Consider the following 23,497-nt stretch of genomic DNA (forward strand, 5'->3'; position numbering starts at 1 on the left):
TGATAATAATGAAATTATAAGGATGAGATGTATGTTCTTGCCCTATGGCTTCCCTTGTGCTCCCTTTGTTATACTTTCTTGCTTTTCATTCATTGCTGCTTAAGGGGGGAGCAGGGGAGGAGAGATACTGTGAAATGTAGTGTATTAAGTCTATACTCTTTAGGGCGCAATCCTAGGGACATTTAGACAGAAAGAAGTCCCAGCATTCCCCAGCCAGCCATACTGGTTGGGGAATGCTGGGAGTTGTAGAACTTTTCTCTCTAAATGTGCCTAGGATTGCACCCTAAAGGTCTTTAGTTGTGAGTCAATATTGCCACCTTTTCAGTTTCCCCATAGATAGATAGATAGACAGACAGACAGACAGACAGACGAGAGAGAGAGAGGTCAAGTGACATTAGGTTTCTTTTGGTTAAGTAACATGTTGAATTAATGTGAATCTATGCTACAAATTGTGGATACTGGAGAAATTTAAAGCCTTCACTCTAAATACTTGTTGGGAAACCTAAGATCATGAAGATAACGATCAGTGAACATGACTTTTGTTTCAGAATGCCAAGCACTGCAGTGCTCACTGAGAAATCAAACTGATGACCTAGAAATAAAGTAAAATAGGATTATGAAATGTCAGATTGACAGTTTTCCTGAAGGCATATCAACAGGAGAAACTGAGATTTTGTTTATTTTTTACCCTGCAGTGGATTAGGAAAGGTGGTGGCAAGTGATAATAGTAGGCTAGAGAGGTTCAAAGTTATGGTTATGACATTTCTGGAAAGACCATTTCATCATGCCTGTGGCACCTGCAGAATCTTTGTCAGTTTAAGGTACAAACATCTACAGCTGAACAATTTTGACTCTTAAGTCACGGGCCTCTCTGTTCTAGCTACCATGTCCCTTTTCCATTAGAATATATAGACTAGATGCCTGCAACCAAAGAGTGAGTTAGTAAATCACAATCAAAATATGAGGCCCACTCCATCCATCTGCTGTCCTCCTCTTTGGGCTTCCTGACCTAGAGTCCTACAGCTTCAAATGATTCCTTTCCACATCTAAACCTCAAGAGCCCCTTTGGCAAAATATAAGAACTCCTTATTGATGAGGTGTGAAAGGGAACCCTCTGGTGAGGGATAGAGACATCACCCAGAGTGAGGAGGGCAGAAATTGTAGGTTGTTTCTCCCAAACCCCAAAGCAACTTCCAGCTCAATTTTAGGCACATTAGCTCAAGACTATTAAGTTCAATGGGGCATACTCCAAAATATAAATTGAATGAATAAAGTACATAAGATTTTGGCCTAAGGGAATACATGGGAATAAGGTTAATGGTGGCACTTTCTAGTAAAAAGCATGGGTTTGGGCTGCAAATAGTTCTGAAGGGCAGTAGGGATCTGGCTGTTCCCCTGGGCAGAGGCAAGGGGAAGGGGGCAGCTGCTGCTGCTGCTCTACACACTCCCACGCACACATTATGTTCCCCTCCATCAATGGTTACAGCTATCAACAACTCCTATGAATCGGGAGGACGGTAGAAGGGACAAAGGCAGCCCAGTGGGTGGCAATATGTCAACCAGTATACAAGAGCAATGCCTGCCCAGGCCCTGGATGCAAGTTCTCCCAGTTCAGTTTTCCTGTCTGCCATTCCTGCTAGGGAAAGGGTGAAGAAAGCACCCCAGGATTGCCATCCTTGTCCCATTTCCTACATGTCACAAAGAAGGAAAGGCTTTGATGGCAATGTTCCTTTCACTTGTGGAGATGTGAAATGAGAGGAAGCTGTACTACTGCCCCCTTTCCTGGGAGCCCAGAAAAAGGACAGGATCTTAGACCTTACCTTCTTCTCTGTGACACATAGAGGGAGAGCAGCAACAGTACCTTCTTCTCGAGTAACCTGCATTCAGTCAAATGGTTATACTTCTGCAGGGTGCTTCCTTCATCCTGTGCCTAGCTGGAGGAGGTGGAAACAGCAGTAGGGCAGGCAGCTGGCCCTTGTCATGCATGTGTGCTCTTCAGGGTGGATCTTCGCAGCCACAAGTGTGCTGGGATGTAGATTTTCAGAAAAACACTTGCACAGATTTCTGAAAAAGGTTTTTTTTTTAAAGGCTAACATAACCAGGATGAAAATAATTGAGACCTTATTACAGGTTTTTTTCTTTTTAAATAATACAATTCAAGTTTTGGTAAGGAGTTTTCATTCTCCATGTTCCCTAATTCTTCATAGTCAAGAATTTGTTTCAGAAAATCCAGTAATTTGACAAATGTATGTTGAAGCTACTTCCCTCGTGCTGCTTAATGTCACATGGGGAGGGGCTTTAAATACTGTAGATAACTTCAGTCAACATTAGCATACAGAGGTAGAGCACGTTCCACACTTTGAAGGGTCCATGTTGATACTACATGTCTTGGACATTATTAGGCATAGTCATACCTCAAGCTTGGACACCAGTGCCAAGGTACTGTTGCTGCCTGTGATCATTACAATGTGTTTTGCCAGAAGAGAAGTTTAAGTGGGTTCCTAATGTAAGAAACTGCTACAGTATTTGAAGTCAGTATTACAGTATTTTAAGCCTGATAGTTTAAAGAGAAATAACCCCCAAGTGTAACTAGGATATTGATCACTTTGAAAGCTGTGTGAAGTGGACCAAACAGTAATGAAGCAGTTCGGCATCAAAACCAATTGCCCTGGTATAAATCCAAACAAATAATATGAAAACTAATGGATAGAAGTTCACAGGCGTCAGTGTAGATCTTATATATCTATTTTCTATGTGATTTCAGTTGGATGCAAGAACATTTCCTTTGGCAGAGCCTTCCATTCTGTGCTTGACAACCATTCCACATAATTCCACAACGGCTTGTCAGAAGACTGTGGAACATAGTGGGGAACAAATGGGCTTTAAGGTTTTTAAGCAGAATATATGTTCTTGTTATAACAGTTTGGGTATAATAAGTATGCCTGTTCTTTAGTGCAAACCATCATCATCAGGATAGGAATCTCATGTAGCTTCCACCATTGTAATATTCATCTATTTTTAACTAGGTAGCTGCATCCTCTGTCAGCACCACCCTTATTGGGAGAACTTAGTTTGGCACCAAGGCAAATACCAGCCTTTTCAAGTTCTGCACAAGCAGCATCAGTGGTCATTCTTGTTCAAACTTTCTGATTCACCATGGTGTTACTACCACCCATTTTTTATTCTTGGCTGCTTGATTCCAGTGCCGACTCTGAATTTCATACAAAACCCTTTTTCTTCTCATAATAGCAGTACTCACTTATCCCCAATAGAGTTGATAAGTACTTATCAACACATCATATCAAGATCTAGAATAATACCAGAAACATCCAAAGTGCTATATTCAGAGTTACTTATATCACAATTTCTAGAATTCTAGCCAAAGGTCCTCTAAAGGTGTTACCAATCAGCAACTATGATCATCTTGAGGGATAGCAATGTGCCTATATAGTTGTCTACTGTAATATTTCTCTCTCATGACCTTTGCTCAATGCCTTTTACCTTTTGTCAGAGGTGTGTCTGCCTCTTTGTCTCTAGAAAAACCAGAAAATTGAAAAATTGCTATTTTTTAATAGTAAAGGAGTCCTTGACCAGGGTGGGTGGGAATGGCCCAATACTGATGCTTAAAACAGTCATTTCTAAACTTTCTACCTTCTAGAAATTATTTCCACATTAAATGGTATGCCAAGACCTATCATGAAACCCTTGTGTACTACAGTGGATTCATGGAAAAGTACTCTGGGTCGGGGCAAAAAATCAATTTTAGTCTACCAATTGATTATGGGCATGTTTAAGGTGGAATGTGCAAATAAGAATGGTGGCTGGGACAGTGGCTGGGCCCATCCCATATGACCTTAAGGGTTAGAAGATGTGACAAGCATTGGCTTCTTTGCCCTGGGGATAGGTCCTGCTGTGTCAGATGATGGAAATTCCTACTCTCTCTGCCAAAAGATCTCTTGATTTTGCAGGAAGGAGGCAGAGAGCAGACATGGCTAGAAAGCTTGCCCAAGGTGGAGGAGGAGAATTCTTAGAGCTCCAGGGGGAGCTGACTTGGAGCCTGTAAAGGAGAAGAAAGTAGCTGGGTGCAAAAAATATATTTTCCTCTAGCTAAGGTGGGGAAGCAGCTGTGTGCCAATGCTATGATTTCCCTGAAATTTCCCAAGCATGAAAGGGAATGCAAGCAAATTTCTTCTTCCTCTTTGTTGTTGTTGTTGTTCAGTCGTTCAGTCGTGTCCGACTCTTCGTGACCCCATGGACCATAGCACGCCAGGCCTTCCTGTCCTGCGCTCTCTCCCGGAGCGTGCTCAAGTTCATATTCATTGCATCCGTGATGCTATCTAGCCATCTCATCCTCTGCCGTCCCCTTTTGCCTTCAGTCTTTCCCAGCATCAGGGTCTTTTCCAGGGAGTTTTCTCTTCGCATTAGGTGGCCAAAATATTGGAGCTTCAGCTTCATTATCTGTCCTTCCAATGAGCACTCAGGGTTGATTTCCTTTAGGATGGACTGATTGGACCTCATTGCAGTCCAGGGCACTCGTAAGAGTCTTCTCCAGCACCACAGTTCGAAAGCATCAATTCTTCGGCGCTCAGCCTTCCTTATAGTCCAGCTCTCACAGCCATACATTACTACTGGGAAAACCATAGCTTTGATTAGACGGACCTTTGTCGGCAAGGTGATGTCTCTGCTTCTTACTATGCTGTCTAGGTTGGCCATAGCTTTCCTCCCAAGGAGCAAGCGTCTTTTAATTTCATGGCTACAGTCACCGTCTGCGGTGATCTTGGAGCCCAAGAAAATAAAATCTGTCACTGCTTCCATTTCTTCCCCTTCTATATGCCAGGAAGTGATGGGGCCAGATGCCATGATCTTAGTTTTTTTAATGTTGAGTTTCAAACCAGCTTTTGCACTCTCCTCTTTCACTCTCAACAAGAGGCTCTTTAGATCCTCTTCGCTTTCTGCCATTAGGGTGGTATCGTCTGCATATCGGAGGTTGTTGATAATTCTCCCAGCAATCTTAATTCCGACCTGTGATTCATCCAACCCGGCATTTCTCATGATGTACTCTGCATATAAGTTAAATAAGCAGGGTGACAATATGCAGCCTTGTCGTACTCCTTTCCCAATTTTGAACCAATCGGTTGTTCCATGTCTGGTTCTTACTGTTGCTTCTTGACCCTCGTACAGGTTTCTCAGGAGACAGGTAAGGTGGTCTGGTACTCCCATCACTTTAAGAATTTGCCACAGTTTGTTGTGATCCACACAATCAAAGGCTTTAGCGTAGTCAATGAAGCAGAAATAGACGTTTTTCTGGAATTCTCTTGCTTTCTCCATGATGCAGCGAATGTTGGCGATTTGATCTCTAGTTCCTCTGCCTCTTCTAAACCCAGCTTGTACTTCCAGTAGTTCTCGGTTCGCATACTGCTGAAGCCTAGCTTGTAGGATTTTGAGCATCACCTTGCTGGCATGTGAAATGCTTGCCATCTCATGTTTGACCACCTCCAGCTTACCTTGATTCATTGATCTGACATTCCAGGTTCCTAAACAATATTGTTCTTTACAGCATCGGATTTTCTTTTCACCACCAGACACATCCACAGCTGAGTGTCCTTTCGGCTTTGGCCCAGCCGCTTCACTCTTTCTGGCGCTACTTGGAAATACCCTCTGCTCTTCCCCAGTAGCATATTGGACACCTTCCGACCTGAGGGGCTCATCTTCCGGCGTCATATCTTTTAGCCTTGTGATACGTTCCATGGGGTTTTCTTGGCAAGAATCCTGGAGTGGGTTGCCATTTCCTTCTCCAGTGGACCACATTTTGTCAGAACTCTCTGCCATGACCTGTCCGTCTTGGGTGGCCCTGCACGGCATAGCTTATGGCTTCACTGAGTTACGCAAGCCCCTTCGCCACAACAAGGCAGTGATCCATGAAGGGGCTTCTTCCTCTTGTGGCCTGTAATTTCCCCCGCTGCCATACCCCCGCCCCCCCTGCTGAGCAAATAGGGGTCCTTTGCCAGAAGAGCCAGTTTTGTTGCTATTTTAAGTGTTTCCTTAGGACCTTGACTCGCAATAGTCTACATTTGGCCTGAAAAGGTGAACTAGTATAGGACTAGCTAAGTAGGGAGATATAGGTTTCAAGCATGCATTAGCTATCCTCTGTTGGCATGGGCAAAAGGCATGGGACCTTTAAAATGTGCACACACCCTACCTACTCAGTTCCAGTCTAAGCAAGCCTCAGTAGTAAACTCGTTGAATTCACTTTGAGAGTCCACAGAGGTAACGAGCATCATACAGGAGATGTTGGGAAATGTACTGTAAGAATACATTAGCAACCATTAATGTTAGGAATGTACACACGATGCACACAACCCTCCCCACTTTTGCATCCTGCACCCACCGTGGAAAATCAGATATCATTTATGATGTCTTTAGAACTGTGTGACAGGCAGAAGTTCAACACATTCGGTATTTTGAAATGTGCAGTGAAGCCTGTCTTATCAGTTGGAACATGGCATTTTTAAACATGCAAATGAGAGGAAGTCTATTGGTTACTGATGTCACAGTGACCCTTAATTCTGCATTTTTCCTTACTGCTGTTCCTAGGATGGGGCATTTAAGAGTTCTTGCCCAGATGAAAGGTCATCTGTTTGGTCCTCCAAACTATCAGTTACCTTCCCCTCCCTCTTAGCTTTCTGATGGTAACTCTTGTCTGTTCTGATTAAGTGGTTCAGGAGGAGGAGGCTCGCAGGCATCTGCGACATTATTATTACTACTCATGTATCCCACCAACCAAGTTGTCATTGGAGGCTTCTATCCACAGACCTATCTGTCACCTGCAGAAATGGCTACTGGAGGCATTTCTTCAGCCCAGCAGGATTCTGTAGTTGGTAGTTCTTCCAAGATTTGAGGCACACAGCCTTGATCTGATTTCAGATTTCATATCCATGGTGAAATCCTTTATTCAGATATGAAACAACATTAGCTGAAGGCCTGGAAAGTTACATTCTGTATGCAAAAAATGTGTTAAGAGTTACAGGTGATTTGATATATTGGACAACTTAAGAAAGCTCTTAATGATGATGGAAGGGTTTGAGGAAATCTTATTGCTACCAAGTAAATATGTTTCAAAATGTTCTTCAAGGGTGCATGTCAGAATTCATGGTCCACTTTTCTCATATTTCATCTCTTAAACTGCTGGTGCGGAGGAAAATAAGCTTAGTAGTCTCCAAATCTGTCTGTCAGCTACTTCTGCTATATTCACTCACACAAATGGATTGTCATGCTTCTCCCACTTAACTGCTAACAGATTTATGAAAGACCGGGTTAAAATGGAGACCATCTGTAAAACGTCCTTTTAGTGTTTGGAAATCTAGTCTCCGGAATATATAAAGATGGCCAAAACGTTTTTCATCACGAGTTCCACATAACCAATGTCAACTCACTTTAATTATGCAGCATGTTGGGCGGGGTGGTGGTTCTTGGGATGAAACTGTGGCACAATTATTTGCTATACCTACCCTCTTGGCCACAGTGGGTATTGGATTGCTTTGCTCTCCTCCATCGCTAGCACTGTAGATATGTGTCCCATTGGCCCTGTAGGCTTGTCAGTCCAGACACCATTTTGCATCTTAAAACAGCTCATTAACTTTGTATTTCTTACCCATGACAGTGTGCTGCAAGGCACATTAAGCTGAGAGATGGTGATTGGCCCAAGTATTCCCAGTGACCTTTAAGACTGAGTGGGAATTTGAAAGTCTGACATTTTATCTATTATAGACATGGCTCACCACTTTAGCAGAGCCAGTTTGTGGCTTCATTATCTTGACTCTGAAAATGTAAAATCATTTCGGCCAACAGTGCACAATTGGCCACATGTGATTAGTTTTACAGTAGTCATGTTCATTCACGTCTGTATGGAAGCTACTATTTAAAGCTTCATTTTCTTATTTTTTAAATTGATCCTCCAGATGTGATCCAAGTTCAGAGAAATTACTCCAGCATCTTCATGCCAAATTTGGATGAAACTGCATGTAAGCTAAGAAAAGGGACACAAAATATTGAAGGAAATGCTTGGTACATTCATTCCTCTTCTGCCCACATGCTCTTGTATACCCTCTACCACTGCTTCAATAAGACAACCTTTGTGGTCCACATGGGATAAGCAGTTGGTCTACCAAGCTAAGAAAAAGGCAATAAGTGATAAGCTCATGAATTCTCATTTAGTTTTCCATGTCTAGAAGCATTGTAAAAGCCAGGAGCAATGCCAAACTAAGCTAAATATGCTCCCAAATTTTCTGTTTTCTCCTTTGCGAGATGTAAGGCACTATCACTGCCTTAAGGAATATTCTTGGTTACAGATAGTCAGCTTCTTTTTCCCTGTTAGTTTCTTTCATTGGATATGAGAGAAATCTGGCCTTCCATTGTTCAATAATAGAACTGAAGTAATTACATCCAGGTCTTTTGATTGCTGTCAGAGAACCTCTCCCTTTTTTACAGCTGTGAGCAGGTAAAGGAAAATGTTTCCTCCTTCCATCAAGACTACTACCTCATAGTTCCAATTCTAAAATAGATGAGCGGCCCAGTTTTGTCCTTGTGATCATATTTTTAAAGTAGATTCATATATTTTCTCTGTGGGCCCATGAGATACTTCTGCTCTTTAGGGCATTGTCATCTGAGCCAATAAACAATTCTAAAACAATGTAAGCTGTGTGCTGTAGTAAGGAGGGGGTTAAGAGGGCAGGGCTTCAACTGTGCTTATACTAGTTTTCCTAAGGTGTTTTGGCACATTCCCCAGACTATCCCCTGGAGGTAAACATCAAGGTGCAGTAGGTGATATCATTCCATGCAGACTTTAGTCTTTGTTGCTCACAGCTTTGCACAACTTGTAGCTCACCAGACCCCAGTGGAATAAATGCTTCACCAGAGTTTCGAGACATGATTAAAAGACTCAAGAAGGCTCTGAGAGAATTTCCTTTAATGGGGAACTGTGTGAGTGAGTACAGTGGGTGAGTTCCTTTTCTCTTTTTTGTTTTCTTTCTTTTTGGTTGTTGATTTACTTTGGCAGCATATTTCTCAAAAAGTATACCTAGAAGAGGTTCACAGATGTGGGGGACTAGGAATGAGCCTATTCTGTACTTGACCAATCAATACAAAATTGTTTTCAGAGCTACTACCCTGTAACAGGAATTCTTGTTTCAAAATAGCACAACTATCAGAGGAGGGTTGTTTTGAAAGAACAACTATCTATTGGAGAGTTGATGAGAGAAAAGAACAAGGTTTGTTAAATACAAATCAGCCTCCATGCCTTTAATTCCCAAAGTGAATTTACGACTTCTCACTGCTTTAATTTTTGGATGTATCCTAATGTGTGAAATGATCTAAGCTAACCCGTTAATGTATACATCTTTTTTGCACTTAATGTGTTGTGTTTACACTGTTCTGCCGCATGTTAATAAAATGATTGTCAATACTGACAAATGAAATTTTTTTGGAACTTCACTTTTTTGCCTGTTTACTAACTTTTGTGGATGATTTTTATTTTAGTCTTTAAAATCCCACGAGTGTGAAAATGGAGGGAACATGTATATGTGGTTTTACATGATGTGCAAATGAAGGACATTGATAGTCTTACATTGTGGATTGCTTTGGAACTGCATTTTGTGCATTGATCAACCGCTTTCAAGCTGCAATTTTATACTCAAATGGTAAAATCCTGCCTTTCAATTCACAAATGGGAAATCAACTGCATGCCTTCAACAATATACAACATTAACTATGCGCACACCCATCTGATTCTGTTTTTGCAGTTGGGACAACAGTTTGAAGCCATTGGTATCCAGGATTTGTTTAATAAGATTGCAGGCTTCTGTTGGCTGGAATATATGACTGCTATTTTATGTAATTAGTCTAATGCATTTGAATTGTGCTGAATCTGCAGATGTACTACTCGCCAATCTGAAGGTCCAGTGTGTTCAATGTGATTTTCTTTGCTGGAATCTGAAACTGTTTCAACATTTCTCTCTTAATTGTGGGGTGTATATCCTTTATAGTAAATACTGTCTGGGTAGTATAAAGCAGGGGTCTCCAACGCGGGACCTCCAAAAGGTGCCCATTAAGCTCTCCACTCCCTGCCCCCATCAAAAAATTTTTTTTAATAAAAATCTTGAAAAACATTAGTGGGCCAAGTTCTCCTTCCTGTTTCTGCATGTTCCGCAGATCATCTGTTGGTGGGCAGGCAGAAAAGGAAGGAGTTCCCAGCCCAATATTATGCCCATACAGACCTTTCCTCTTTGCTTTCTCTCTCCCCACTACCAGTCTCTAGCCTCACTATTTCTCTCCCACAACCCCTTTCCTCACTATTTCTCTCCTGCCCCACCACCACTTTAGCTCACTTTTAACTAGCCAGGCCCCCACAGCAGCCATTATGTGACTAGCCACATCCTCAATGGGAACCATTTTGTGGTGGTCCCCACAGCAGTTTTTCAAATTCACAAATCTCTCCAAAAAGGTTGAGGACCCCGGTATAAAGCATCTTAAGGTTCACTGTTGCTTTATACAACTTACTTCTGCCTTTCTACCAAAAATGGCACTCAAGGCAGCTTCCAATCACTAATAAAACTTGATAAAACAATAATAAAATAAATGCATTAAACACAACTAAAAACACAACAGTAACAGAGAGAAAAAATGGCCTCCAGCCCAACAGACCCACTTATGCACCAAAGGCCCACTTGAGTAAAGCAGTCTTTGCCTGCCAGCAGAAAGATAACAGAGAGGGAGCAAACCTAGCCTCCCTCTCCAGGGAATTCCATAGCCAGGGAGTGGCCACTGAGAAGGCCCTCTTTTGTGTCACCACCAAACATGCCTCTGAAGGCAGCGGTCTCAAAAGAAAGGCCTCCCCAGAATATCTTAAGAACCTGGCATGCTCTTATGGGAGAAGGCAGTCCTTCAGGTAGTCTGGTCCCAAGCCATATAGGGCTTTATAGGTCGTAACCAGTGCTTTGAATTCTGCCCCAACAGACCAGTACCCAGGGAAGCTGTTGTAACAGGGAGTCATGTGCTCCCTGTAACCAGCCCCAGTCAATAGTCCCGCTGCAGCATTCTGGACCAGCTGAAGTTTTGAACAGTTCTCAAAGGCAGCCCCACGTAAAGGACATCACAGTAGTCCAAATGGGATGTAACTAAGGCATGTGTGCCCATGGCCAGATGAGACATCTCTAGGAGCAGGCACAGTTGGTGCACCAGTCTAAGCTGCGCAAACATACTCCTGCTTGCCGCCAAAACCTGAGCATCCAGGTTCAAGGCTGAGTCCAGAAGTACACCCAGACTTTAATTCTGAATCTTCAGCTGAGTGTAACCACATCCAGCACAGGTTGAATCCCCATTCCGGGATCTGCCTTTTGACTAACCAAGAGCACCTCTGTCTTGTCTGGATTAAGCTTCAATTTGTTTGCCCTCATCCAGCCAGTTACAGTCATCAAACACCAATTTAGAACTAGAACAGCCTTCTTGGATTTGGTTGGGAAGAAGAGATAGAGTTGGGTGTCATCAGCATACTGGTGGCATCAAACCCCAAAACTCTGGACAGTCTCTCCCAGTAGTTTCATGTATATGTTAAATAGGCGAGACAGAACCACACCTTGTTGTAAAGAGGTGTTAACCACTACCCTTACCCACTCAGCCAGTCCCCCGGCTGTGTTCATTAACCAGGAAGGGCAAGGGTCCAGCACACAAGTGGTAGGCCTCCAAGGATCCTGTCCACATCCTCAGGTTGTACAAATTGAAAAGTATGCATTGTAACTAGATAAGCAGGGGCCAAAGTTATATCCATTGGATCTGTATCAACTATGGTATCCAAGTTAGCATGGATACAATCGATTTTATCTGCAAAGCATTGTGCAGCAGGCTACAATGCTTGCCTCTCCAGTATGCAATACTATACCTAGGTTTTTACTGGTTAGTTAATGGTGGCAATATATATGGTTAAATACTATCTACCATTAATATGTTAGTGAGCATGGGTGGGTGTATGAAGAATCAATATGACAAAACAGCTTTTTTTCTGTTCCATGACTCTGTTCATTAAAGTTAAGGCTGCAGTTCTCTAATGAACTTACACTGTTGGAGTTCCATTTGGACTTTCACTAGAAGACTGAAAAGCATAAGAGCCAAAGTAAACCTGTTTTCTTTTTGTTTTAGTGAAGTGCCTGATGAGCAGACAGTGGAAAATTTGTCCCCTCGAATTCCAAGATCTGCATTTGAAAAGGAGGACAATGGCATTAATGCATCCCCCATTCCACTGTCCCCACCAGAAATACCACAAGGGGAAGAGGAAAGGGAAGAAATGTCTGATTCTTCTGATGTGAGCGCCTGCAGTGCTACATATAGTAACTTGGGTAAGCACCATGCATCTGTACAGAAATATAAACGACAGTTCAGTTAGCGTTATTTGTTTCTGTACGGTTAGATGTTGTCCAAGCTACCATATTTACTTGAAACCTTTCTATAAACATGTGCAAAGGTTTGATGTTCTTATGGACACAGACTATTATATGCATTCAGTTTTCAGGAAAATATTTTGCTTTTTCAGAAGTATGCTTGGTAAACACTTTATAAACAACTTGTTATGTGCGTTCCCAAACATTTGGAATTGCCAATTTAATTTTAAACATTTCTGTGTAATCTCAGTTAAATTTAGCTTGAAACCCATTTTAATGGAAAACTCCAGTGTCCAGTATGCAATGACTTCAAAGATGGTTGTACTATAATCTTGTAGATTACTTTAAGAATAGGTTTGCTAGGTGCTGTATGCAGCATTTTTCCCATCAGTCCTGTAATAAAGACTTAACTGTCAGGTATTTACAGAACACTTGGCATTTTACCAAATATTACATTTGTAGGGGTAATAGTTAGTACACTTCAGAGTGACCAAAGTATTTCAGATACATTATCTCAGTAACAGATACTTGTTTTGTAAATAATTGAATGTACAGCATATATCAAGACTTAAAATATTAGTGTACAGTTCTCTCAAACTGGGAGAACTACACATTTATCAGCAGTTAGCCCTCATTCATTTACAATCTTATACATAGCATTTCCTCTCTGAAGTTTCTTTGTTGTCGATGATAGCTGTGGTCCATTTTATTACTATAACAGGATCAATATGTTACTCTTGTGTTAACAGACAGCCCTGTCTTCATCCTACTGAAAACCAGAATGTATTTTCTGACTTTATTTGTTTGTTTATTTATTTCTGCCCCGTTTTTAACGAACAAAAACATTGTCCTCAAGCAGCTTACAGTTAAATTCAAAATACAGTTAAAAATGCAAAATATGTGGCAGTGGGGGCCAGAGAGAAGAGACCACACCTTGAGGCAGTGATTCACAGGTTGTAGGTTAGAATACACCAGTAGATCCATACAAAGAGGTGGTATGTTGTCCACCATACATGAGCCATGGATACTAGACACAATGTGGGGACAAGGAATTAGTGAAAGAGTGGGGAGCAGATGACACTGCCCCTCGCCCTGATCCTTCTCTGTCACTGCTGTTGCTAGGGCCTAACTTCATAGTCCAGCCTAAAGCACACTCACAAGGCACTGATGACATACTTCCACTGGGGGGTTGGGGGGAGAGCCTCTCACCAGGTTTGATGTTTTCGGCAGGTCTGCTTGAGTGAGCTGTTCTCAGGTGTAATAGGAGGGAGAGAGGGAGGGGAGAGGTTCGGATGGCACAGTCTCTCACCCCACACCTCCGCTACAACTGCTGACATTTGTCCCGTGTTTGATCTGTTCACTGAAACTTTCCTAATGTCCTCCTGATTCACTTTCCTGTTTATCCTCAGCATCTGGTAATTAAAGCTGTAACAGCCTCTGAACAATTTTGATTGTCAAGGCTAATCACCATGGGTAGACTTGTCCTTCATGAATTTAACTAATACCTTTTAAAACCCATTTATCATAATAGCCATCATATCATGTTTGTCATTTCTACCATTCTATTTAGCTACCCTTTTCTGTATCTTCTTCACTTCCAAAATGTTATTGATGACATAGGGTAATCAGAACTGCACACAGTATTCTAAATGTGGGTACATCATAGGTTTATATAATGGCAATGGGAAACTTGCTGTGTACAGTTTCAAGTGAGGGGAAATTGTGTTTTATAACACTGTGCTTAGAACTGTTAGTATTGTGCTGAAAGTACTTTTTAGGGCGAATTCCTTTTGCCCAGCATGGAAGTTTCTTCTAAGGATCTCCTGATGTCATGTCACTTCTCCCTTTTACAACATTGCAAAAATATATATGCAAAAAAAAAAAATAGCCTTCCTCTGTTTACAACCCCTTAGTTCTTGTGCCATACTGTAAATAAGGCTAAATATGTAAAAGAATCTATGAAGAACCATGCTGGATCAGACCAAAGTCTATCTAGTCCATCATTCTGTTCACACAGTAACCAACCAGCTGCCTATGGGAAAACCACAAGTAGGACATGAGTGCAATAGCACCCCCCCCCAATCAAAATAGCTGCACATACTTCTCCTGTTTACCCCTTCCTTCACTTCTCTCTCCTTCCTCTTATTTCCCCTGTGTCGAACATTTGATTGTAAGTACCTTGGGGCAGGGACAGTCCTTCTGTACTGTGTGACGTGCTATGCACGTTAATGATACAGTAAAAACTATTTGAAAAAATAAATAAGTGTTAACTAAATGTTTTCCCCTTTATTTGGCTATGAGGGCCATCTTTATTTTGTTTTTAAAGATCATATGCCTAATCAAGACAATAGAAATTTTAAGGTAGTTGTGTGAAGAGAGAGAAATAATTAAGGAGGAAAGGCATTATTTGTGGTCATCTCTGTTCAAAATTGCCTTCTCTTGACACTTTTTAAATGATCATGGGCTAAGATTTTAGAAGGCAACATTCTTCCTTTCTTCAAAAAGATGTCAAGATTAAAACTGTGGGACTTGCAAAAATCTGTTTTTTGTAAGGACTGGCCTGCAAGGCATGAAAGGAATGTACAGGCTTAAGAGCTCAGCTCATAAACTGCTCAGTTACAGAAATGCTTCTCAGCTGAATAGAGAGTATCTTGGGGATGGGGCGGAGGTGAAACTACCCTGGGCCACAACTACAGTTTGTCATTTTCATGAATTCAATAATTACTTTTTTAAAAGAAGCAAAATAGGTAGAGGTGTAGTAGAGGTGTATGAAATGTTAAATGAACTCCCATCATCACCGCATTTTGTTAATAACCTCTGTTCTGCAGTGCTTCCAACGTTGGGAACTTCCAACGTTCAGCTGAGTAGATTGTTTCTGGAAGATGACAACACTGGAGATGGGGAACATGTGGCCTTCCAGATGTTGTTGGACTGTAACTCCTATCAGCCATATCCAGCATAGCCAGTAATGAGGGCTGATGGGAGTTACAGTCCAACAACATCTGGAGGGCCGCACATTCCCTGTCTGTTTGACACCGTATATCCCATATTCCAGCTATTCTTTTTAGAAATGCAGATCTTTATTTAGGTCTTCAGGGTGATGCCTGGCACCTATTGAGTAATTGTAACCTTGCTCTCTGTTTATAATGATATTGGCTCTGATGTTTTGGTCTTCCCACTAAAGAATTAACTTTCTGTCCAACCTTAAAATAGGATGCTTATGCTTCTCTTCATTCTCACAATGAAAATTTCTTGTATACGCTGCACAGATGTATATTTTTGAGTCACAAATACACTGAATGTTTTTTATCATTATTGCATAGGGCAATCCAGAGCAGCTATGATACCTCCAAAGCAGCCACGGCAACCAAAGGGTGCTTTGGATGATGCCATTGCTTTTGGGGGAATATCTGATCCAGAAATGGCTACTACCTTGCATCCAACACCACCTCCACTGCCAAAGAAAACTATTCTAAGAGCTCACACAGAACCGCTTCCAAAAGATCTCCAGAAACAGGCCCTTGGAAATAGCCTGTGTGTGATGGCCAACCCCACCTATGACATCGACACCAACTGGGAGGCAAGCAGTGCCTCCTCTTCAGTCAGCTCAGAATTCAAAGCAGTGGACAATGAGTCAGGAGATTCCTTGGATAGGCCTCCAGAAAAAGGACTGGTGATCTCCTCAGGAGCCAATAGTGTTTCCAGCCTAACAGCTATCAGTATTAAAGACAGGTGTTCCAATAGCATGGAATCTCTGTCAGGTAGGCCTGTCACCCACAGCAAGCATGGCAAGGCTGTCCAGAAGCCACAGAGACACGCACTTTATAGAGGAATTGAAAACAGAGGGGAGGTGGTGAGCAAGATCAGAAGCCTTCACACTGATTCCCTGAAGAAACTATCTGTCAAGTGTGAAGACCTGTTCATGGCTGGACTGAAAGATCAGCTTCGATTTGGCATGGACAGCTGGTCAGACTTCAGATTAACCAGTGACAGGCCATGTTGCGAGGCAGGTGATGCTGTCTACTACTCAGCTTCTTACGCTAAAGATCCACTCAACAACTATGCAGTCAAGGTAGGAAGATGGTTTACCAATAGTCACAATAATAGTCACTTGTGATTGCTGATCCACTTAAACTAGCATCCTCACTGTAAACATTTGCAGCAGGATAACAGAATTGCCACACAAATGTATGGCTATGTTCTGATTTAGATGTTAGTGTGTTTTGTACTAAGCATTTTATTTGCTGGAGCAGCAATTTTTAGGATCATGCCATAAACCCTTTTTCATACATTACATTCCGTATGTCTCCAGAATGATCCTGGGAAAATGCCCTCCAGTGACCCTCAGAAATGCAGTGAGTAAACACAACCAGGTGTTAAAGCCACAAATTCCTCTTTTTAAAAAAGGGAGGGGGGGAAGAAGTGAATTATTTGGCAATGGACCTCTAGCCTTGTTGTTTTTACCCTTCTGACTTTAAAAGAAAAAAAGCAATCCACACCTGTTTATCATACTGTTATTATAATCAGTTATATCTATTTGTGAAGAGACACACTTCTTTTGTTCTTTGTACAGAAAGTGACATGAGTTGTTCTATCTATATATATATATATATATATATATATATATATATATATATGGTTATTTTAAAAATTATATAAAATTTTCTTAAATAAAATCCAAGTGACTTATAATTTTGAAGGAAAAAAAAACTACAATGCCAAGAATTTATAAACAAATATGGTGAGGATATACAGAATATATTTCATCAGTATTCCAAGACCATCCAACTAAAATCACACATTCGAAATGGTCACATGATGTAGCTTTTGCAGTGCTGTACTATTTCAGTCTGCAGATGGAAGATCAAATACTTTAAAGCTCCCACATAAAAAGCATCTCTGTTCATACAAAATTAGTGTGTAGGAAAAAGGGTTCTAGACTAGCCATCTGTTGCGAAGTTCACAGATGTAACATGGATGCCATTGCAGCAAGGGCAGGAATATGTGATGTGTTCCAGGCTGTTTAAAAAATGGATAGTTCTTTTGGGCAATGCAAATATAACCTGCCTCAAAATGATGGCAGGTGGCTCTGAAAACTGCTATATCTAGCCAGTACTTCTAGTGAAGGAAAATTGCCCTAAATCATTGTGCTTCAACTGATGGATCACAACCTGACCTAAAGTTGGACATAGCAATGGTTCTTTTTTAGTGTGGGTGTTTTCTTTTCTACAAATGGTTAGGTTAAATAGGGTGCAAAGAGGGTAAGCCATGCACAGTGGGATGAGGGGGATCTAACATGGCTGTTGCTCAGCATTTGCATATTAGCAGTTGGTGTTGGTCCTAGGTAGGCTGTATGAAGTGGAAAGCCACAGAAGAGGAGGGGAGTGAGAGCATGGGTTTGCACAATCATTTTCAGCCACAGTGGTTTGCAGCATGTGCCCTATTCCAAACCCAGCAAGTATGAGTTGTTGGTGTGATTAACATGGCATGTTTTAGGGTTGTGGGCAGTTTGCATGTGCTTATTTAAGCCACCATGGCTGAAAATGATCGTGCGAACCAGGTCAAAGTGTTACAAAATTAAAAATGAGGCCTGTGGTAAAGGGAGGTATTAAAGATGGGTCTTGGGTTTGTACAGCTGAAGACTTTCCTGAATTACATAGATCTTTGTAATGGGGATCACTCAGACAGCGCTTTTCAAAAGCACACTTTGTTTTTCTCTTAAGCAAGAGGTGCTCTTGAAAAATGATGTTAAGCCACAACCGTGCATTCAGTGCCAGGTCCAAGCCAAAAGCTAGACTGACGTGGATCTAAAAAGACAACAGTACCCAGTTGTAAAGAAGCTGGAGGTTGTCCTCCTGCTCAAGACCTTTTGCCAGAAACAGAAGTTTAGAAACAAGGCATTAGCTAACCGTGGAGTCTGCCTCCAGGTTACATTGTGAGCCAGATCCCCCAATGCCATATTTCAAAAACTTGCTGGTGTGCTGGAGGGGTGAGGGAGAGAGGTTCCATCATGTTTATTATTCTCAGTTCCCAAACCCAGTGCACTGAAAAGAATCCTCTACTGATTCAGCTCTGAATTAGACCACATTCTACAACAACCATTGGAGCCAAGAGATGCAAAGTTATGTGATCCAATACAGTGGTCTTATCCATGTCTCTGTTCTAATCGTGCTATCAAGTCCTGCCCCCATTATGACCCCAGATCAGGCCTACATGGGTCTTTTAGGGAACAGGAATTGGGCCTTGCCCAAGGTCAAATGAAAATAAATATTGCATTGCTTCAGCAATCACAACAAGGAAGCAATTCTCTAACCTACACTTAACAGTTTCATTATATAAAACTACCGTAATATTTTGTTCCACACAAAGTCCTTCCTAATAGCATCATAACTAGACATGAGTTTTTTAAACACTTAATAAAGGAAAAAATAACTAAAGGATCTATGTTAAATTGCTATTTTTCTATAGATTCGATTATATGTATCTATAATATAAAATAATTTAATGTATTCCAAACAAAATAAAAAATTAAATGCCCAATTTATTGAGCTCAAAAATTATCCAAATGTGCTGTGAATCCATAACTCGGGGCTGCCTACTAGATTAAAAAAAAAACATTCCCAAGTGACAAAGGAAATACAAAGGGTCCTATGAAGATATAAAAATTATACAACACAGGACACCTATTCAGCAGGTGCAGCTGTATTGATTTATTTCTATGGCATAGAGCCCAGCTAAGCTAATTGGAGGTACTGCTCCCATTTGGTCTTGGAAAGAACAAGTTTAATTGATCTCCTTGAGAAATTGAGAGTGTCATTTTTCTTTAACTTAACATGATTACTTCATAGAAATAAAATGAACCATGGTTTAGTTTTAAAACCAAGTCTAAATACTATATACTGATGTCCTGTCAAAATACACAAACACCATGTTCTACCCAGCCTTATGCATTAGTGTTGCATTTGTTCTTGTTAAGTACAATAACTACAATAACAAAGCTTTTTCTGAGGTGTGGCCAAAATAAAGTACAATAGTATCACCCTGTTTTGCTAAGGTAAGTTAGGTGGTATGATGGTATAGATTAGCTATAATTGCTCATCTTTTATCTCTTTTCTAGGCAAAAAGCACAATAAACACTGGAAATTATGTAGTGAAACAATGTGAACTTTAAAAATATTATTTCTTCTCAAAATAGACAAAACCAAGCTTCCCCTTAAGGCTTTTTTTTTATAAAGCTTCTGACTTGCATCATAATTTGTAGTCACAAACAAGTAGAATTCTCTGTTCTATATAATTAGACTCAAATCAACAGCCCTGTGTTCATCCCATCATTATCCTCCTCATTCTTGAATGGTTTGGGGGTTAGAGGGTAGGATACCGGAATACCAAAGAGAATTGACCTTTAAGGGCTAAACTACACGCTATGTTAAATACATAGCACGCAGCTAATTGTCACTTCCTTTTTTTTTACCACAGAGTAAGTGCATGGGACCCTGATCTGAATTGTGACCACCATACATGGGTAGGGAGGATTAAGCCTTTGCACCTGTCACTTTCCCCTCCTAAATCCCAACCCCCAGCAGAGGCTTTTTTTAGCCTCTCTTTGAGGGGAGTGAATTTAGGCGGGGAGTAGCTGGGAGAGGTACTACCCATATGTGGCTCCTACCCATATGTGGTGGTCCCATTCCAGGTTCTGGCTCTGCGTGCTTATCCTGAGGTTAAAAAGAAAGCAAAGATCAAGCTGCTCAGTATATATATAACGTAGCAGGTAGCTTAGCCCTGAGATGTTACGGTTGTCATCCCAACATCCCACCTTTGGACAGCCCTTTCGCTTCCTCAGTTTTCCACCTTTTTCTACCTGTGATTAACAGAAGTCCCTATGTGGGTGAAAAGAACAGACAAGCCCTTCCCCATCTTCAGATAGAGAGTGGATACAGGCAACAAACATCTGTACCTTATTTGTGGTAAATTCTTCCTTATTTTGTGGTATTATTGCTGAGTGAGTTCCCCCCTCAAAGTAGTTTCTCTTGACTCAGAAAAAAAACTGAAAAACATTTAGTTTTACACTTCCTTAAATTTTGCTTTTTATCTTGACACCAGGATATGCTGTGTTCACACAATGGCAAACTAGGATTCTTGGCTTATCCTGGCATACCAAGAATAATCTGCATGCTAGTGCAAGCAACTCCTCCACTCCCATTTTGCTTCTTGCATGAGTAGGAAAACAAATCAGAAATGTTTAGCTTAGCGTTACGACTGAACCCAGGATCCTGGCTTGTTTGGGAGCAACAAATCCAGGGTTCATAAGGTAAGAACAACCCCTGGCTTGTTGCTGGCTTGCAATCCTGACTTATTTGGGAGAAACAAAGTAGATTCAGACATAACACTAAGCTAAGCATTTTTTGTGTATTCTTCCATTTGCTCAGGGAGCTAAATGGAAGGGAACAGACTGTGTGTACCAGCACTTGGCTCGTTCACACTAAACCAGCATATCACCAAATTCCTGGCTTACTATAATGTGTGAATGTAGCCAATTTTTTTATTGCAAATTAACCAGAATTGGAATGCAAAGGCCTGAAATAGGAATTTGGATCCAGATTCAGTCTCTGTTTTAACTTGCTATATTTGATTTAGTTTATTTTTGGATTTTTTTTACAGTGGAGGATCATTAAAGTGTTTAGGAGCAGTTATGGATTTCTTACTCAGACTCCCTCAGAGTTCAGCAGTAGTCTGCGTAGAGCAGGGGTAGGCAATCCTTTTGGGTCCACAGGCACATTTTACATTTTGAAATGTGTTTGTTGGCACCAGCAAAAATTGCTGTCAGGGAGGAGGGGTGCACCTTATTCTTCCTCCTTCCCCCCCACTTCCCTTCTTCCTCTTTCCCCTGTTCATGACCCCCTTCTTCTTCCTCCTTCTCCCTGCTTGCTGTTTCCTCCTCTTCCTCACTATTTCCTTCCTGCTCTTCCCCCTGCCCACGGCTCATGACCCCCTTATACTCCTCTCCCCAACTGCTGCTGCACTCACCTTATCTCCTGCTCTGCAGGAGCACAGGGTGGAGGAGAGGAAAAAAGGAAAAGCTGCAGCAGTGGGGGGAAGGAAGGTGGTGCAGCAACGGCAGCAGGGAGGAAAGGCTGCAGCGGCTATGCGGGGAGGGGGGAAGAAGAAGGCTCTGGGGGGTGGGGTAGGGAGGAAAGGCTGCCATGGTGACCGCTGTGGTAGGAGAAAGGGAATGCCATCACAGCAGGTTGTGGGGGGGTGGAAAGGCAGTGGCAGGAAGGAAGGATCTGGAGTCCAGCAGGGTTTGGCGGTCACCCTTGGGTCTTGGAGGGCACCAGTGCTCCCATGGGTGCTGTGTTGCAGACACCTAGTGTAGAACATGAAGAATTAGAACCATTTTGTGGTTCTTTCCTGCCTGCAAAGGTAGCCCCCATAACACTGACTCCTTGTCAAATTAAAATATGAATATGCAGTATGATCCCTTACAGAAAGATGAAAATGAGCATCACAGGTGGTCACCAATGCTACAGCATCTCTCTCATTTTGCTGCCATACAGAAAAGCACAGTTTTCACAGTGCAGCATGAAACTTTGCAATGACAGACATATCTTGCACTTGGAAAAACTTGCCTTCCAAAAATTCTGTTTGAACTTTTTTTCCCGATCAGGCATTGTAGTATTGGTTTGTCCTGCTGGTATGCCAGGACACTGAAATCTGTGAGTGGGTCTGTGTTTACCAAATGATTGCAGCCACCAAAAGTCAGCCCTTAGAAAAAAAATACTTGCATCTTTTCCAAAAGGAGGTCAGACACAGGTTTTGCAAGTTTCTAGGAAAAGAGATCTCCAAAATTAAGCAGCACCCACTTCACATGATAGATGCCCTTCACTGTAACTCTAGGCTATTTCATATATTCAAAACATAAAGGCTTGAATATAATATGTTCAAGTGAACATACTGAGTGAATCAACTCAAATTACTTTGAGTGGTGTTTAAGCTTTGTATGCATAGATCATTTTGACCTGTAATCTATATGTAATCTACCAAAAATGACAGAATACAAATGCAAGCTATTCTTCTCATTATTATTTATTGTGCTTGTATATGCTAAATCTGTTTCCCATTATAAGAGAATACTCTTTTCAAGTTAAGAGCTATGCACAACTCAAATTATTTTTCTTGCTCACTAGTGTGATGCTCATCAAATTCTGAGAATGTGTCCTGAAACTTAATGGGCTGTAGAAGAGGAGATGGGCCAGTGCCAGCCTTGACTTCCCTTCCCCACTGGCTTTGTTCCACTTTTTCTTTTCTTGGCTCTTACTTCCTCAGCTCTTCCTCCTAGGCCATCTGTTTCCTCCTTAGCCTCAGGCCCTTGCTGCCTCAACAGTACTTCCCTTGCTCCCTGATTACTTTTTATTTCCTAAGACTCCCAGCTGGTCCTGGCTCAGTTTCTCATCTCTTTGCCCTGTTTCCTCCATTCCTCCTCTTGTGGGCCAACTGATTTGCCTAAAATATTTCCATGCTTTGGGGATACAGTAGGCCTCTATTCCAAGGTGTCATGTAGTGTTTTTAAATCCACCCCCTAATGTCAGTGATGATGGGCAGGTGGTTCCCATCCTGCTCCAGAACTGGGCTTAGGGTTAGGCCCCAGTTCTGGTATGTGACTGTACAGACAATTTGATTTCTTGGCAACCTGTTGAACTGACCAACTTAATGTTTGGAGTTGAAATCAGGCTAATAGGTATGAAATGAGAGATATGATTTGTCAGCCATTCGTCTGTGAAATTCTCTTTTTGTAGTTCCACATACTTAAGGGGTAGGTCAGAGAGGGACCAAACTTAGCCTGTTACCTTCTCCTCTCTCAGAGCTTTCATACAGTACCGTTTTTTCCTGAAGTAGTTCAGAAAGAAAAAGCAGATGCACAGTTGCAGATAGGTTGGACATTAATATTAGTAGATTTGCTGATGTTACAGTTCTATACTGTGCATTTTATTTCACATGGGAAATGTTTCCCATGCTGGTTAAAGGAAATAAAGCCTCTTCTCACTAGTGCTACAAATGCTGCCTTTTCTCCA

General features: G+C 41.5%; 1 protein-coding gene across 5 annotated transcripts in view; it reads left to right on the forward strand.

Moving 5' to 3' along the window:
* The window catches only part of PEAK1 (pseudopodium enriched atypical kinase 1), a 119,619-nt gene that overhangs the window by 90,043 nt on the left and 6,079 nt on the right, over positions 1-23,497 (forward strand). For 4 of the 5 annotated variants that reach the window (XM_084816780.1, XM_084816779.1, XM_084816778.1 and 1 more), the window contains 3 exons: positions 8,880-8,996; positions 12,190-12,386; positions 15,752-16,500. In XM_084816780.1, coding sequence (XP_084672906.1) covers positions 8,880-8,996; positions 12,190-12,386; positions 15,752-16,500 — 1,063 coding nt within the window. The remainder of the gene's footprint in view (positions 1-8,879; positions 8,997-12,189; positions 12,387-15,751; positions 16,501-23,497) is intronic. The other variant, XM_084816782.1, reaches the window with a different exon arrangement.

This window comes from Heloderma suspectum, chromosome 11, assembly GCF_057233095.1.
Source record: "Heloderma suspectum isolate Gila_16-S chromosome 11, 16-S_ref, whole genome shotgun sequence".
NCBI classification, from domain to species: Eukaryota; Metazoa; Chordata; class Lepidosauria; order Squamata; family Helodermatidae; genus Heloderma; species Heloderma suspectum.